At 41.5% G+C, this 17,643-nt stretch overlaps 1 protein-coding gene across 2 annotated transcripts in view; it reads left to right on the top strand.

Annotated features, from left to right (window-relative positions):
• The window catches only part of LOC125453322 (palmitoyltransferase ZDHHC20-B-like), a 103,766-nt gene that overhangs the window by 76,360 nt on the left and 9,763 nt on the right, over positions 1-17,643 (top strand). For both annotated transcript variants that reach the window (XM_048532731.2, XM_048532729.2), the window contains 3 exons: positions 11,184-11,316; positions 11,533-11,659; positions 13,155-13,244. In XM_048532731.2, the coding sequence (XP_048388688.1) occupies positions 11,184-11,316; positions 11,533-11,659; positions 13,155-13,244 (350 nt within the window). The remainder of the gene's footprint in view (positions 1-11,183; positions 11,317-11,532; positions 11,660-13,154; positions 13,245-17,643) is intronic.

The following is a 17,643-nucleotide window of genomic DNA, read 5'->3' as shown; positions in this document are numbered from 1 at the left end:
GGTGGATAATTAAGACATGGAGACAATGATGGAGATCAGTTGTTTAGTTACCCATATGCATGGCGGAGTTTTAATTTATCTGATTTTTCTTTGCTAACCACCAGGTAAGTACCAGATGTCTGCAACTTTAGTTAGAGCTAAGAATATTCAAGAGTTTTACCAACAAACAGGGTAATTGCCTGTCAGATGTTTTAAGTCCGGAAAGTTTTGCCCCAACGTTTTTTAACCTAAACATGCCTTCAGAGTTTTTGTTGATTTTCTGAATATGAGTGATGGCAAACAATTCATTGTTGAAAATTCAGCCTTTTTCCTGGTAAGTTATGAAAATTCAACTCCCAGGTGAAATTTAAACCTCTCTTTTAGGACTGGAATCAAAAGGCATTGAAATATTGCAAAGTTCTTACTCCTGTCTAGAAATGAGTTTGTGACAGTATTCTTGAAAATATACATCCATCACTGTGATGTATTTTAACAATAAACATATTACTAACTGATGGAAATGTTTTAAAGGATTTCCAGATATTTTGAGCATTCAGAAGTCATCTTTTTTCAATGAAGTGTAATCTTATTTGCTCAAATAACATGCTGCAGGACCAGAAGCCCAACTCTGAGATGAATTTTAGTTGTGCAGTCTGTTTGATTAAAAATGTGTGTTAAATTCCCAGGATGTAAAGGACCTAATCAGACAGCTGTATTGATGTTATGTTTCAATTAGCAAACTCTGTACAGATGCCTTTGTGCAAATTGACAGAGTAAGTTTCCCAAGGAGTCTTCAAAATGGATTCTAGGCTCCAGTTAGAACTGTCATCAGGTTAGACAGGAGCAAGGAAATCTCCTGATTACTACCTGCTGCCCCAGTTAGGTGATGAAGTAGTTCTTCATTTTAAACACTACTTGGATAAAGTACTGAGGATGGCACTGAATGTGCTGTGGGGGACATTGATGACCCTTGCCAATAATGACTTGACAGGGCCATTTTGAACCAAGCTGGTAAAGTCCTATGGTTTGTAACTGCTGGACTGATTCTGCAATTGATGGTGAAGGAGCTTACAAAGGGAAAAACGTACTTAACTTCATCCTCACCAGTCTGTCTGTCACAGATACCGCTGTCCATAACAGCTTTGGCAGAAGTGACCACAGCACAATCCTTGTGGAGATGAAATCCTGAATTCACATTGAGAATACCCTCCATTGTGTTGTGTGACACTACCATTGTGTTAAATGGGACAGGTTTAGAAAAGATCTGGCGACTTGTAACTGAATGTACATACTGTGAGCCATCAGAAGCATTAAAATTGTATTCAGTGACCAGTCTCCCATTATTGTCAAGTCAGGAGATCAATTCTGGTTCAACAAAGAGTGAAGGAGGACATGCCAAGAGAGGCACCAGGTGTGTCTAAAAATGAGGAGTTAGCCTGGTGAAGCTGAACCCCACAGACAGTGGATTATCCTTAAATTCTGCAAACATGTTACATCTAATCATGAATGATGGTGGAAAACTCAGCAACCAACAGGAGGAGGAGGTTCCACAAATATCCTATCCTCAACAATGAGGAGCACAGCATTGCACAGTGCAAAACTGAGTATTTTCAGCCAGCTATGCCAAGTAGATGATCCATTTCAACCTCTTCCCGAGATCCCCAGCATCATAGATGGTACTATGCGATCAATTCTGTTCACTGAAACAACTGAAGATACTTTAAAGTGCAAAGATTATGGGCATGACAGTTAACAATTAACCTGAAGCCTCAGACCTAACCATGTCCTAGCCAAGTTGTTCCAACTCAGCAACACTGGTATCTTCCCAATAACCTGAAAAAACTCCCAGGTATGTCCAGCCAAAAAATGCAGGATGAATCCAACCCAGCCAATAAACCACCTATCAATCTGCTCTTGATCATCAGCAAAGTGATGGAAGGGTCCATCGACAGCACTATCAAGCAGCACTTGCTAAGGGATAACTTGCTCACCGACGCTTTGTTTCTGCTTCTGCAAGAGCTACTTAGCCACTGATCTCATAGCAGCCTTGTTCCAAACATGAACAGAAGAACTGAACTGAACTGAGGTGAGGTGAGATAAGACCCTTGATATCAAGGCGGCATTTGACATTTATGGCATCAAGGAGTTCTACAAAAGCTGGAGTCAATGGGAATCAGGAAAAAATTTTGTACAGTTGGTGTGTTTGGCCTGACCATCTTCAACTGCTTCCGAATATTTTTTGTTCCACCACAAAGTCAGCATGGTGAGGCTTATCAAAGGCAGTGTTCAGTGCCATTCACGATAAAGATTCTAAGGCACGTCCATGAACATCATCCAGGCTTGGGCTGATAAGGGGCCCGCAACTTTTGCACCAGGCATTGACCATCTGCAACAATGATCCCATGTCATTCTTTGGCATTACTATTGTTGGATCCCTCACCATTAACATCCTAGGGCTTACATTGGTCAGAAACTAAACAAATCCATATAAATTCTGAGGTTACAAGAGCAGATTAGGAGCTAGGAATTCTGTGGCAAGTAAATCACCCTCTGACTCCCCATTGCTTGTCCACCATCCACAAGTCACAAGCCAGAGACATGGTTGAATACTCTGGATTTCCCTGAATGGGTGCAGAGCCAGCAACATTGAAGAAGTTCAACACCATCCAAGACAAAGCTGCTTAATTGGCACACTATCCCCCCCCCCCCCTTAACAGTTACTCCCTTCACCACCAATGCATAATAGCAGCAATGTGTATCTTTGAAAAGATGCTCTGCAGGATCTTGCCAAATCTCCTCAGACAGCATCTTCCAAACCAGCAATTTCTAACTTGTAGAAAGATGAGGGCATTAGATGCATAGAATAACATCCACCTGCAAGTTTCTGTTCTAACAACACAGTCCATACTTTGAAAGAGGAATGAAATTGTGATATCCTTGTCACTGAGGCAAAAATCCTGAAACTCCCTCCGTGACAGCAAGTAAGTGTGCCTGACCCCAAAGATTGCAGCAGCTTTAAAAGGCAGCTCACCATCACCTTCACCAGGGCATTTTGAGATGATCAATAAATGCTGACTCAGCCAGCAAAGCCCACATTCCACGGACGATTCCAAAATAAATTTGAAAAATAAGAGGAATGTGCCAAAATCTTATCTGTAAAAATTTGTTTTTTTTTTATGAATGCATGTAGTGAAATCACTTGCCAATTATAACACTTATATACACAATTTGTATTGTATAACTAAACTGCTCTCACTGAATTTTCCAATAGGAATCATGCTGCTTTTTATCAAGTGATGTTTCTAATTCCTTTCATATGTTCTGCTTAGCATTGTTCATAGACAATTTGCTTTAAGTCTCGTCTTCCTCCAGCTCATTGTTTGGAACAGTAGTGACACTGCATATTTGGTTAAAATGAAACTGTTTGTGAGAGCATTCGGCATTCCTACGTAAGTTTTATTTTGTGTTCTGTGATTTGTTTTATTCTTTCATCGGATGTGGGCGCCGCTGGCTCAGCCAGCAATTACTGCCTATCTCTGGTTTTCCATGAGAAACTGGCGGTTGGCTACCACCTTGAATTTCTGCAGGGGACATGGGGTAGATGTACCACATTGCTGTTAAGAGAATCCGAAGACCTTTATCCAGCAACAGTGAAGGAATGGCCGTATAGCTCCAAGTTAGGATCGTGAAAGACTTGGAGGGTGGCTTACAATTAGTTGTGCTCCCGTGCGTTTGCTTCCTTTGTCTTTCAGTTGATAGTGGTTGCAGGTTTGAAAGTATTAACCTGAAGAAAGAGGTAGATTAAAACAAGAGTTTAGAGAGAGAATGCTGTTGTTACTTTAGTTTCAAAAATTTAACATGTTGGGGCCAATCAGCAAATCCTAGACTCTATTTCATCAGCCGGAAAAATCAGTGCGAATTGTGCACACTTGAGAAACACTAATTCCAATTTCGAGAGAGACAAGGAACAGTCAATTTCTTTCCTTATTCTAATTGGACATTTTTAAAAGATGAGCTTTGAATGCAACTAATTTTGAGAACTTTTTATTAATTCTTGCAATGTGGGCATTGCTGTCAGTGGCAGCATTTACTGCCCATCCCCAGTTGCCTATGAGAACGTGATATAAACTGTCATCTTGAACCACTGTAGTCCATGTCGGTAATTGACCTACAATGCTATTAGGGACAGAGTTCTAGCACTTTGACCTGGTGATGCTGAAGAAATATTTGTTATATTTCCAAATCAGAGGATGAGTGGTTTGAATGGGAACTCGCTGTTAATGGTGTGCCTGTGTATCTGCTGCCCTTGTCCTTCCAGATGGAAGAAGCTGATGGTTTGGAAAGTGCTAGCAAAGGAACAGGAGTGAAGTTCTGCACAGCATCTTGTAGGTAGTACACAATGCTTCTAGTGAGCATTGGTGTTGGAGGGAATGGATGTTTGTGGACTTCGTGCCAGTCAAATGTCGTCTTCGTCCTGGATGAAGTCAAGCTTCTTGAGTGTTATTGGAACTGCACTCATCCAGGCAAGTTGGGAGTATTCCATCACACTCCTGATTTATGCCTTGTGGATGGTGGACAGGTTTTGGGAATTGGGGGTTGAGTTACTCACTACAGGATTCTCAGCCCTGACTTGCTATTGGAGCAACAGTATTTATATGGCTCGTCGAGTTCAGCTCCTAGTCAATGATGAACCCCAGGGTGTTGATAGTAGGGTTTCAGTGATGATAACACCATTGAATGAGAAGGGGAGATGTTGATGTTGGTTGGCTCGCCGAGCCGGTTTGTTGTTTTGCAGACGTTTCGTTACCATGCTTGGTAACATCATCAGTGCAGCCTCCGGTGAAGCGTTAGTGTGTTTTCCCGCCTGGCTTTTAAACTCTGGGGTCTGTTGAGATGGATTGCCTCACTTGCGGTTTTCCTTCTTAGTGGAATGTGTATAGGGCCGAGTTCAATGTGTTTACTAATAGCATGCTTCCAGGAATTCTCGTGCTTGTCTCTGCCTAGCCTGTCCCAGGATCTTGGTGTTGTCCCATTCGAAGTCCAATCCACATGGACAAGGAGAACCCTGACTTCGACTGGGACAACATCAAGATCCTGGGACAGGCTAGACAGAGACAAGCACGAGAATTCCTGGAAGTGTGGCACTCCATGAAGCATGTTATTAATAAACACATTGAACTCGACCCCATATACATTCCACTACGAAGGAAAATCAGAAGTGAGGCAATCCATCTCAACAGACCCCAGAGTTTAGAAACCAGGTGGGAAAACACACTGATGCTTCATCGGTGGCTGCCCTGAGGATGTTACCAAGCATGGTAACGAAACATCTGCAAAACAACAAACCAGCTCGGTGAGGCAACCAACCTCAACTCTAACTACAGATCTGCTCCAAAACCTTAGAAGGGATGATGGTTAAACACTGTTTACTGACTGACTTAAAATTTAGCCAGGAAAATCTAAAAGAATTAAAATCTGCTGCACCATCCCAGAAGGCATGGAGAAACAAATGAACGTGGGTGGAAGTTTAAAGATTGTGGGTGAATAACAATTGAAGGGGTACACGAGTTGAGTTGGTAGTTTGCAGCAAGAGGTAAAGGAATGAAGATACTGTTGAAGTAAGTACTGGTAATGTGAGTGAGTAGGAGCTGTACAGTGGTGGAAAAGAGGGATACCTTCTTCAAGTGAGATCCTAGACCCGTATTACGCTCTTGCTCAATGTAGGAGCTCAGGGACACTGCTGATGTCCCTGACTTCTACACATACAGGAAGTGTGTCCAGCTGCAGCTCTTGTTAGACCGCGTGACAGCTCTGGAGCTGCGAATTGACTCACTTTAGAGATTCCGCGATGCTGAGGAAATCGTGGATAGCACATTTAGCAAATTGGTCGCACCACAGATTAGGATTGCTGAGGGAGAAACGGAATGGGTGACCAAAAGACAGAGAAAAAGCACATGGGCACTGCAGGTGTCCCCTGAGGTCATCTCCCTCCAAAACAGGTATACCACTTTGGATACTGTTGGGGGAGATGGCTCACCGGGGGAAGGCAAGTTCATGGCACCATGGCTGGCTCAGCTGTAGAGAAGGGCGGGAAAAAGAGTGAAAGGGCTATCGTCATAGGGGATTCGATTGTAAGGGGAGGTTGAAAACAAAACTCCCAAGTGGTATGTTGCCTCCCAGGTGCACGGTTCAGAATCAACTGCAGGACATTCTGAAGATGGAGGGTGAACAGCCAGCTGTTGTGGTGCATATATGCACCAGTGATATAGATAATAAACTGGATGAGGACCTACAAGCAGAATTTATGGAGTTAGGAGACAAGTTAAAATGTGGGACCTCAGAGGTAGCAATCTCGGGATTGTGCCATGTGCTAATCAGTGTAGAAATGGAAGAATAGGCAGGATAAATGAATGGCTTGAGAGATGGTGCAGGAGGGAGGGGTTCAGATTTTTGGGACATTGGTACCGGCTCTGGGGGAGGTAGGACTATTACAAATCGGATGATCTACACCTGGGCAGGACTGGAACCAATGTCCGAGGGGCTGTTTTTGCTAATCCTGTTGGGGAGGGCTTAAGCTAATGTGGCAGGGGGTGTGGGAACCAAATGAGGTTATTGGACAGTAAAGAGGTAGTAACTAAAGCCTGTAAGGAATTAAATAATGAAGTCAGTTTGACTAAGGGGAAGAATAGGCAGAGAGCAGACGATGAACGCAAAGGGGCTGGTGGTCTGAGGTTATTTGTTTTCATGCAAGAAGTGTAGTAGATAAGGCAGATGAACCTAGGGCTTGGATTAGTAGCTGGGAATCTGATGTTATTGCTGTTACTGAGACTTGGTTGCGGGAAGGGCAAGATTGGCAACTAAATATCCCAGGATATAGATGCTTCAGGCGGGATTGAGAGGAAGGTAAAAGGGGCGGAGAAATTGCATTACTGGTCAAAGAGGATATCACAGTTGTGCTGAAGGAGGGCACCACAGAGGAGTCTAGCAATGAGGCAATATGGGCAGAGCTCAAAAATAGGAAGGATGTGGTAACAATGTTGGGGCTGTACTACAGGCCTTCCAACAGTGAGCGTGAGATAGAGGTACAAATATGTCGACAGATTGTAGACAGATTGTGGAAAGATTGTAGGAGCAACAGGGTGGTGGTGATGGGAGATTTTAATTTTCCCAACATTGACTGGGATTCACTTAGTGTTAGGGGTTTAGATGGAGCAGAATTTGTAAGGAGCATCCAGGAGGGTTTTCTAGAGCAGTATGTAAGTAGTCCAACTCGGAAAGGGGCCATACTGGACCTGGTGTTGGGGAATGAGCCCGGCCAGGTGGTTGACGTTTCAGTGGGGGATTACTTTGAGAATAGTGATCACAATTCCATAAGTTTTACAATACTCATGGACAAAGACGAATGTGGCCCTAAAGGAAGAGTGCTAAATTGGGGGAAGGCCAACTCTAGCAAAATTCGGCAGGAGCTGGGAAATGTGGATTGGGAGCAGCTGTTTGAGGATAAATCCATATTTGATATGTGGGAGGCTTTTAAAGAGAGGTTGATTAGAGTGCAGAACAGACATGTCCTGTGAAAATGAAGAATAGAAAGGACAGGATTAGGGAACCATGGATGACAGGTGAAATTGTGAGACTAGCCAAGAGGAAAAAGGAAGCATGCATAAGATCTAGGTGACTGGAAACAGACAAAGTTTTAGAAGAATATTACCAATCTGAAACGAGGAATTAAGAGGTCTAAAAGAGATCATGAAATGTCTTTAGCAAACAGGGTTAAGGAAAATCCCAAAGCCTTTTATTCGTACATGAGGAGCAAGAGGGTAAAGAGAGAAAGGGTTGGCAAACTCAAGGACAAAGGAGGGAAGTTATGAGAGGAGTCAGAGAAAATGAGTGAGATTCATAATGAGTACTTTGTGTTGGTATTCACCGAGGAGAGGAACATGATGGATGTTGATGTTAGGGATAGACGTTTGATTATCCTGGGTCAAGTCAGCATAAAGAGGGAGGAAGTGTTGGGTATTCTAAAAGGCATTAGGGTGGACAAGTCCCCCAGGTCTGGATGGGATCTATCCCAGGTTACTGAGGGAAATAAGAGAGGAAATAGCTGGGGCCTTAGCAGATATCTTTGCAGCATCCTCGAGCACAGGTGAAATCCTGGAGGACTGGAGAATTGCTAATGTTGTCCCCTTGTTTAAGAAGGGTAGCAAGGATAATCCAGGTGGTTATAGACCAGTGAGCCTGACACCAGTGGTGGGGAAGCTGCTGGAGAAGATACTGAGGGATAGGATCTATTTACGTTTGGAAGAAAATGGGCTTATTAGTGAGAGGCAGCATGGTTTAGTGCAGGGAAGGCCATGTCTTAACAACTTGATAGAATTCTTTGAGGAAGTGACAAAGTTGATAGATGAGGGAAGGGCTATGGATATCATATGCATGGACTTCAGTAAGGTGTTTGATAAGGTTCCCCATGGTAGGCTGATGGAGAAAGTGAAGTTGCATGGGGTCCAGGATGTAATAGTTAGATGGATAGAGAACTGGCTGGACAACAGGAGGCAGAGGGTTGTAGTGGGAGGGAGTTTCTCAAAATGAAGAACTGTGTTAGGACCACTGTTGTTTGTGATTTACATAAATGATTTTGAGAAAGGTAAAGATAGTCTGATTAGCAAGTTTGCAGATGATGCTAAGATTGGTGGAGTAGCAGATAGTGAAGAGGACTATTGGAGAATGCAGCAGAATATAGATTGGAGAGTTGGGCGGAAAAATGGCAGATGGAGTTCAGTTCAGGCAAATGCAAGGTGATGCATTTTGGAAGATCTAATTCCAGAGTGAACTATACGGTAGATGGAAAAGCCCTGGGAAAATTGATGCACAAAGAGATCTGGGTGTTCAGGTCAGTTGTACCCTGAAGGTGGCAACGCAGGTGGATGGAGTGATCAAGAAGGCATATGGCATGCTTTCATTCATCAGACAGGGTATTGAGTACAGTTGTATAGGACTTTTGTGCGACTACATTTGGAATACTGCGTACAGTTCTGGTTGCCACATTACCAAAAGGATGTAGATGCTTTGAAGAGGGTGCAGAGGACGTTCACCAGGATGTTGCCTGGTATGGAGGGTGCGAGCTATGAAGAGAGGTTGAGTAGATTAGGATTATTTACATTGGAGGTTGATGGGGGACCTGATTGAGGTCTACAAAATCATGAGAGCTATAGACAGGGTGGATAGTAAGAAGCTTTTTCCCCCACAGTGGGGGACTCAGTGACCCCTAGTAATTATTTCAAGGTGAGAGGGGAAAGGTTTAAGGGAGATATGTGCTGAAAGTTCCTTACACAGAGGATGGAGGGTGCCTGGAATGCATTGCAAGTGGAGGTGGTAGAGGCAGGCACATTAGCCTCATTTAAGATGTATCTAGACAGATACATGAATGGGCAGGGAGCAGAGGGATACAAATCCTTGGAAAATAGGTGACAGGTTTAGATAAGAGCATCTGGATCGGCACAAGCCTGTTCCTGTGCTGTAATTTTCTTTGTTCCTTGATCCTTTTGCTTTGGTAATGCAGATCAAGTTGTTGTCTGCAACCGTTGTCAGCTCATTTCCCTCACGGACAAATCAACTCCAACCTGAAATTAAAAGGCAAGCAGATGAGAATAAAGTAAAGCAACAACAGTCCATGGAAGTAATATAATGGAGAAGGAGAGACAGGAAAAAAAAAATGAAACAAAGGTATCAGAGACTGATTACTTTTACATAGACTTGTTGGGGCATGTAATGCTTCAGGCTCTTCCGGAAGTCCTGATTTACTAACTATGTGGTAATTGCCTAGAAAGGTGAAACTTCTGGTGTCCATAACCCTCTGAAAAGTCCTAAATCTGAGTGAGAGAACCTTCAGATGGCTGGATCTTATTTACCATACATTTAGCCAGGAAGATCTAGAGGAATTAAAACCTGCTGTAACACCTGGCATTACTATAAAAATGAACCCCAATCACTCTGTGACTTTGCCCCTCCCTACACTGATAACCAACACCAATAATCCAAATTCCCTCCCTTTCCCCTAGAGTTAGCCTCGTGGCCTTGGCAAAGTCAGCCCACTTACATGTAATCCCTAAATCACATTAAGTTTTGTCATGCTGAGGAATTAGGAGATGTCAGTTAGCTCAGTAATGAGCCTAATTAACAACCTTTAATGAGCAAGCTCGGACCAGTTCCTACCATCAACTTAAGTCATTTCTAACCAAGACACAGACATGTGGCCCCCTCTCAATCAAGTTGGTCCAGCCACAACAAACTGCATTAAATCCATTTCCATAATGTTTTTCCTTTACTGCTGCTTCACCAGTTGGATAAACTTCTATTTTCTCCTTGTATGCCTGACCTCTATAACCTATAACTTTTAACATAGCCCATAGTTATATCACACAGTTATCAGTAACTCAGCAGTATGGAAAATAAAGCCATTGTTTTATTCCCTCCCACATCCCACTGTTACTGGATGTACCAAGTGTTCATTTTTTGTGCAGCATGTTTCTACTATATTTCAAGTTACAAAATCTTAAAGTTTGTGTTTAAATTCTAAATGTTATGCTGGCTTATTTAGTAGAATGCATTTATGATGTAGTTTGGACTGGAACCTTCTAAATTTCTTCTTGAGGATGCGCCAAGTGCATAGCAGCAATCTCACCATTGTAGATAGAGAAATGAACTGAAAGATCTTCTGAGCAAAGCTGTTCCTGCACCTATAGCGAGGCCAGATGAAGACTGGTGTAGATGGATAGATGAGTTGCATACCTTTAGGCTGCAGTTGGTGCATCACCTGAGAGAAGTGAACAGGCTAGATAATCGGATACGTGTGTAATGAGTGAGCATTTTTTGTTTTTCAATTGTATTTTGAACATGATGTAATTATATAAGAAATGATGTGATTCAACAAATGTCAGCTTTATTCCAGGAAAAAGCTGTAAACGGCTCAAGTCACTGGTATTGTATTTAATAATTGGTTTTTATGAATACAACTTGATACATTACTGAACGGCTGAAAATATTGAAAAACCGTTTCTGGTCATTTTTAAGTGGAAGAGTTCAGTTATGGATTATTTATCTGTAAATAGTAGTTGAGATCTGAAATAGATATGATGATATAATATCTGACTGCCAGGTGCCAGGCTTACATCCAAACTTATAGCTGATTTTTGTTTTGCTTCTTGTAGGGTGACCTGCCTGATACTCATGCAAAATTCCATGTCTTGTTTCTTTTCTTTGTGGCGGCCATGTTCTTCATCAGTCTACTATCACTCTTCAGTTACCACTGCTGGCTAGTCAGCAAAAATAGGTCAACGATAGGTAAGATGGTCTTTAACTGCGTACAAATTTATTCTGACAATTGGAATAGAATTGAAGCACTGATTTTTGCAGCTGCAATGCAGCCAATGATAATGAAGTAAAACATTATCTGTTTTGTTAATGGAAAGAGACTAGTTATATCTGTCTTGGTATATTTGTATTACTACTTTGAAGAAAACATTGATATACTACTAACTGAGTACTTTTTCACTCCAGAGGCTTTCCGTGCACCAGTGTTCCGAAATGGCCCTGACAAGAATGGATTTAGCTTGGGATTTACCAAAAATTTAAAACAGGTGTATGGAGACCAAGGGAAGTACTGGCTTCTTCCGATATTTACAAGGTATGTTTTGTTGAGCAACATTGTGCTCAGTCTGGAGCCTTTTGAAGGTCTGGGTGGCGTATGTCCTTCCCTTGGGACATTCGTGAAGCAGAATAGCCATAATAACCAATCTCGTAGTTCTATGACCATCACTGATAACAGCATTTTATTATGATTTGAATTTAAATTCCTTCCAATTTCCAGGGTGGAACTTACCTCCTGCCCGTGTATCACTGGTCCAGTAATATTTCCATTGGGCTGCTATCCCCAAAGTCATTCCACTGTTATGCACATGGTTGAAATAATGTATTGAGGGCTAATTGCTTAAAAGTTAAGCATTTGTTAGCAGTCACCTTTTTACATGAAAGCATAACTTAATACATACATTAAATGTCCTCATGCTATCTTAACAAATATAAGAAATGAATATAAAAAAATTGTGGATGCTGCAGATCTGAAATGAAAACAGAAATTGTTGGAGAAACTCAGATGGTTTCTTCTCTTGCACAACACTGATAGGGTCCTGACTTTCCATACCGCTGGCATCTGCATTTAAAGGAACATTAGTCATGTTTTTCTGCCACTTTTTCAATCAGGATGTTACCATCAGACACACATTCCCCTTCCCTCGTCCGCATGTTGCAGGGACTGTTCCCTCTGGGACAACTTTGTCCACTCCTCCAAAAATCCCAACACCTCCCTATACTCCCACAGCACCTTCCTATAACATGTTTAAAAAGTGCAACACTTGCCAATTTACTTCTTCCTTCCTTACTGTACGGTGCTGCCGACCACACTTTCCAAGTGAAATAGTGGTTTATCTGCACTTCACTCAATCTGTTCAACTGTGTTCACTGCTCATAATGTGGTCTTGACACTGGGGGGGAAGAAATGTCGACTGGGTGACATTTCTTTAGACAGCACCTACACTCTGACCCTAAATAAAGCACTGAACTTCCAGTTGCCTGCCACTGCAACACACCAGCATGCTTACTGTACAGAATTTTGTCTCAAACCTCCAGCAAAGCTCAGTGCAAGCTGGAAGCAAATTTCATCTTTCGCTTGGGGATCCTACAGCCCTATGAGTCAATAGCACCACCAACACTACCTTACATGTTCTTGCCACACCCCTATATCTTAAGGCCCTGTCATGTCATGCACTGTTTTCAGCACTGTCAACTCATTTTCATTTTGTTTTGATCCCCATTATTAGCTTTTCTCCCTCCCTAGCTTACTGTCAACCATCCCTGCATCTGCCTAACTTTCGCTCCCACCCTCTCCGTTGACTCTACCTGTCCGACTCCCAACGTCATCAGTGTAAGTGTCACATTTTCCTAGTTAGTATCTGTTCTGAAGAAGGGTCTCTGGACCTGAACCATTAACTTATCTTCACAAATACTGCCAAGCTTCCTGAATTTTTCCAGCAGTTCTTCTAAGAAACTAGTATGCTTTGTATCAATTAGAATGACCATAGTTGTTGGTGATACGTATGGTATTTTAACGTTTTATCTTTCAGCCTCGGTGATGGGTGTTCTTATCCAACTCGTCTGGTCAGTCAAGATCCAGAGCAGCCCAACTCAGTCAACCACACTGAATCTGCCAAAAAGTACATTTATTATCTTTGTTTCTACATATCTTTTAATTGAATGCTTCCTTTGATTAATTCTATTTGCTGCTTATTGAATTGCTTTTCCATTAGTAAACTGTTCACATAAAATCAGAATTAACTGATGAAGCGAAAAGCCACAAGATTCCAGCGTTTAGAACAGACCAGTATTTGAAATGGAATATTGACAAGTCCATCTTATCCCGTACAACTTAAGTTGAGGATTGCATCAATGCTTTACGTTATTTGGATCATCTTCTTCCTCGTTGTTATGGTTATAATAATTAAAGTAACTATTGGAAACCAATCATGGGTCTTTACTACCAACATATTTGATTTTGATTTGATTTATTATTGTCACATGTACCTAGGTACAGTGAAAAGTTGTGTTTTGTGTGCAATATAAGCAGATCATACCATCCATAATGCATAGGTGTAAAGTACATATAAACTACACATTGTGGTGCAGTGGTAGAGTCTGTACCTCTGAGCTAGGAGGCATGTCTGAATTGGTTGATTAAAAGATATTTCTATACTACCCCTATTTCTTTGGGCACCACAATAAATAATTCCATGACTAACAGAAACAAAAGCTTGGATGCCTTTGGTTTTAGTGTTACTTGTTTCAGATTTAATATTACTCGTTTTAGTGCTCCTGTATAGTAAATCAAGAGTCCCATTTTCTCCCCCTCTATACTTCCACTTGTAAAGACTCAGTATATATGTATTTCCAAATCTCTTATTCTCCATTCTGCACACTTAGGACATGGGAGAATTTTCCCTGTACCAGACACATCTGCATATTGTTAACAGACTTGAAACCCATTACATGAGGTCTCTATATCATTTCCACTATTTGATACTTTCACACACGTGTTAATTAAAATTGTGTAATTTCCGGTCATCACCCTTTTTTTGTGTTCTTTTGTTTTAATTTGAACCTAATTAGGTTTGGGTAACTGACTTGTCCTGTTAAAGTCATCTATAATAACTTTTCACTCGTAGGTGTTCATAAACCTTTTTCTTTGCCATTCCATGGTTAATTATGTGCTCCCAAAGTGACAGCAAATCCCTCATTAATCCTCAATGTAGCGTAGGCAAGCTATGCACTAATTCAAGACAATAACAGTAGGGGGAGATGTAGCCAGAACTAATGAGTTGTGTACTTCCTGAATATATTCAAGCCAGAAATATTAATTCCCACTTCTTTTTTTCTCCGCTAAAAGCGCACACACTCTCGGGGCTTCTCTCAGTCTTTACTGCTCCAAGGATAACAGCCTCTTCCTATCCAATCTTCCCTTATGGCCTCCAGCCCAGGCAGCATTCTGGTAAATCTCCTGTACACCCCATCTCATGCAGACACATGCTTCCTATAATTTAGCAAACAGAACTGCACGTAGTACTCCAGTTATGAAGTGACTAGCATTTCCTACTGTTCTTGTATAACCACCTGTATTCTGTGTCTTGGCTAATAAAAGAAAGTATCCCATATGTTTATTGATCATCTTGTCTACCAACTATCTTCAAGATCTGTAAACTTCAAAATAGAGGAATAGTACAGCTAGTACGTTCATTTTTATTTTTTAACTGTTATTTCCCCTTTGGCAAATCTGTGCCCTTCTGGTAAGGTAAAGACAGCTTGGGGAGATGTGTTTTTACAGATCTGCTTGTGAAAAGGTGAAACAAGAGTGCAGTCCTGTGATTTTCCTCCCTTTCCCATCTAGTACTCAACCTAAAGCTCCCCAGACTTAAGGATTGGGTATAACTGATTATCTAATCTACAGGAGAGTTCCCCCTCAATCAGTTTGACTTCTTGGCAGGGGACCTGTTAAAGAGAACAGATGCACACTATGAAATTAGAACACCACAGCATTCAGGAAAATCCTGTTTTCTGTCTCCGCTTCAATTAACTTTCAAACTGTTGCGTATAAGCAGTTGACATGCAGAAATCCAAATACTATTAGCAGCATTAGTCACTGTCAGATAAACACTCTGCTTCCAGTATCACTCTTCATGGCCAAGCTCTATTGTTTTGTCCTAGGCTTCTGGATCCTGTTTTATCCAGAAATCTAGAGCACATTATAAAATGACTAGCTTCTTCTAATACTGGATAGTCAGTGGATGACCAGCACCCATCCCATTTTCACATGCTGCTGTATTCTGGTGAGGGTTCACCAATAGACTGAAAAAAACTTTGTGACATTAAAACAGCTTCTGTGTCTTCATGAATGCATGAGTTTTTGGGTTGTCTAATGTGGTTTTTCACATTGTCATAAAATCAGTTGTATGTGAATTATATAGCAATGCTATATGACAGTTATTGTTGGAATGCTGAGTTTACATTAGGTATTTACTTTGAAAGCTATGACACTTTTCAGTTGAATTTGTTATACTATTCAACCTAAGAAGTCAGTGCTGACAGTGGTAGATTTCAGTCTTGATCAACTTGTGACATCATCAGATACTGTGGTCAGGTCTTCTATCAAATCATGTGCAGGTTAAAGCCTGTTCTGAACATCCATTTAGTGGGGCACTGGCATCAGTATTGGAACAGGAGGGATCTGTACCATTGGGATGGTCTCTGCCTGAATCAAACTGGGACCAATTTTCTAGCGAAAAGGGTAAATAGGAAGGTCAACAGGACTTTAAATTAGAAAGTGGGGGAAAGGAAGGGTATAATGCCAAATGGGAACCAAAGCAGCAGGTTAACATCTGTGGGGGCGGATTCAACTGTATGGAAAAATATATTTTAAAAAATGAAAAGGAGGCAGGTTATTAAACTCTCCAAAACACAAAATAGGATAAACTGTTTGGAAGGGGATAGGAATCTAACTTCAAGCACATTGGATAAAGGGATGACAACAAGAAGAGGGACGGTAAGTACAAGACTGAAGGTGTTGTATCTGAATGCATGCAGGATACAAAATAAGGTAAATGAACAAATGGCACGTATTGAAATTGGCAAGTATGATGTGGTAGGCATCACAGGGACATGGCTGCAAGGGAATCAGCACTGGGAGCTAGATATCCAAGGATATAATCCTACCAAAAAGACAGGCGCGTTGGTAGAGAGAGTTCCCTTATTAGTAAGAAGTGAAATTAAATCAATAGCAAGAAATGACATAGCGTCAGGTGATGTACAGCCTGTGTGAGTAGAATTGAGGGACCGCAAGGTGGTAAAACATATTGGGAATTATGTGTACAGGCCTCCAAACAGTAGTCAGGATGTGGGGCACAAGAAAATAAAAGGAGATAGAAAAGATGTGTAAGAAAGGCAAGGTTACAGTGATCATGGGGAATTTCAATATGCAGGTGAACTGGGAAAGTCAGGTTGGTAGTGGATCACAAGAAGAGAAATTTGTGAAATGTCTGTGAGATGGCATTTTGGAGCAGCTTGTGGTGGAGCCCACTAGGAAACAGGCAATTCTGGATTTAGTGATGTGCAATGAGGCAGACTTGATAAGGGATTTTAAGATGAAGGAACCCTTAGGAGGCAGCGATCATAATGTGATAGAATTTACTCTGCAATTTGAGAGGGAGAAGCTGGAATCAGATGTAATGGTATTACAGTTAAATAAAGGCAACTCTGGAGGCACGAAGGAGGAGTTGGCCAGAATTGACTGGGAGAGGAGCATAGCAGGAAAGTCAGAACAGCAATGGCAGGAGTTTCTGGGATTATTTGGGAGACACAGCAAAAATACATCCCTAGGAAAAAGAAACATGGTACAGGGACATTAGGCAACCATGGCTGACTAGGGAAAGTCAGGGTCCACATAAACGCAAAAGATAAAGTGCATAATGTGGTGAAGGGCAGTGGGAAGCCTAAAAAGACCAATACAGGACAACCACAAAGAAATAAGGGAATAAATTGCTGCAGACACTGTTAGCTGCACTGAAAACAAGAAATGCTGGAGATCACAGTGGATCAGAAAGCATCCATGGAGAGAGAGGAAGCTAACATTTTGAGTCTAGATGACTCTTCTTCAAAGCAGTTTTCACTAAAAAAAAGAAATAAGGAGGGAGAAGATTAAATATGAGGGTAAGCTAGCCAGCAATATAAAAGAAGATTACAAGAGTTTCTTCAGATATATAAAGGGCGAAACTGGGGTAAAAGTGGATATTGGGCTAGTGGAAAATAATGCTGGAGAAAGAGTAACGGGGAGCAAAGAAATGGCAGAGGAACTGAACTCCGCATCAATCTTGGTAAGATTTTGGAGCCCATTGTGAAGGATGAGATTTCTGAATATTTGGAAATGCACAGTTTAAAAAGAAGACAAAGCCAGCATGGTTTTATCAAGTGGAGGTCATGCCTGACAAATCTGTTAGAATTCTTTGAGGAGGTAACAAGCAGGTTAGACAAAGGATGGCTAATGAATGTTATCTACTTGGACTTCCAGAG

The sequence above is a fragment of the Stegostoma tigrinum genome, chromosome 6 (genome assembly GCF_030684315.1).
Source record: "Stegostoma tigrinum isolate sSteTig4 chromosome 6, sSteTig4.hap1, whole genome shotgun sequence".
In the NCBI taxonomy this organism is placed as follows: Eukaryota; Metazoa; Chordata; class Chondrichthyes; order Orectolobiformes; family Stegostomatidae; genus Stegostoma; species Stegostoma tigrinum.
Note: the sequence above shows the minus strand (reverse complement) of the source record. Positions and strands in the feature narration are given on the sequence as shown.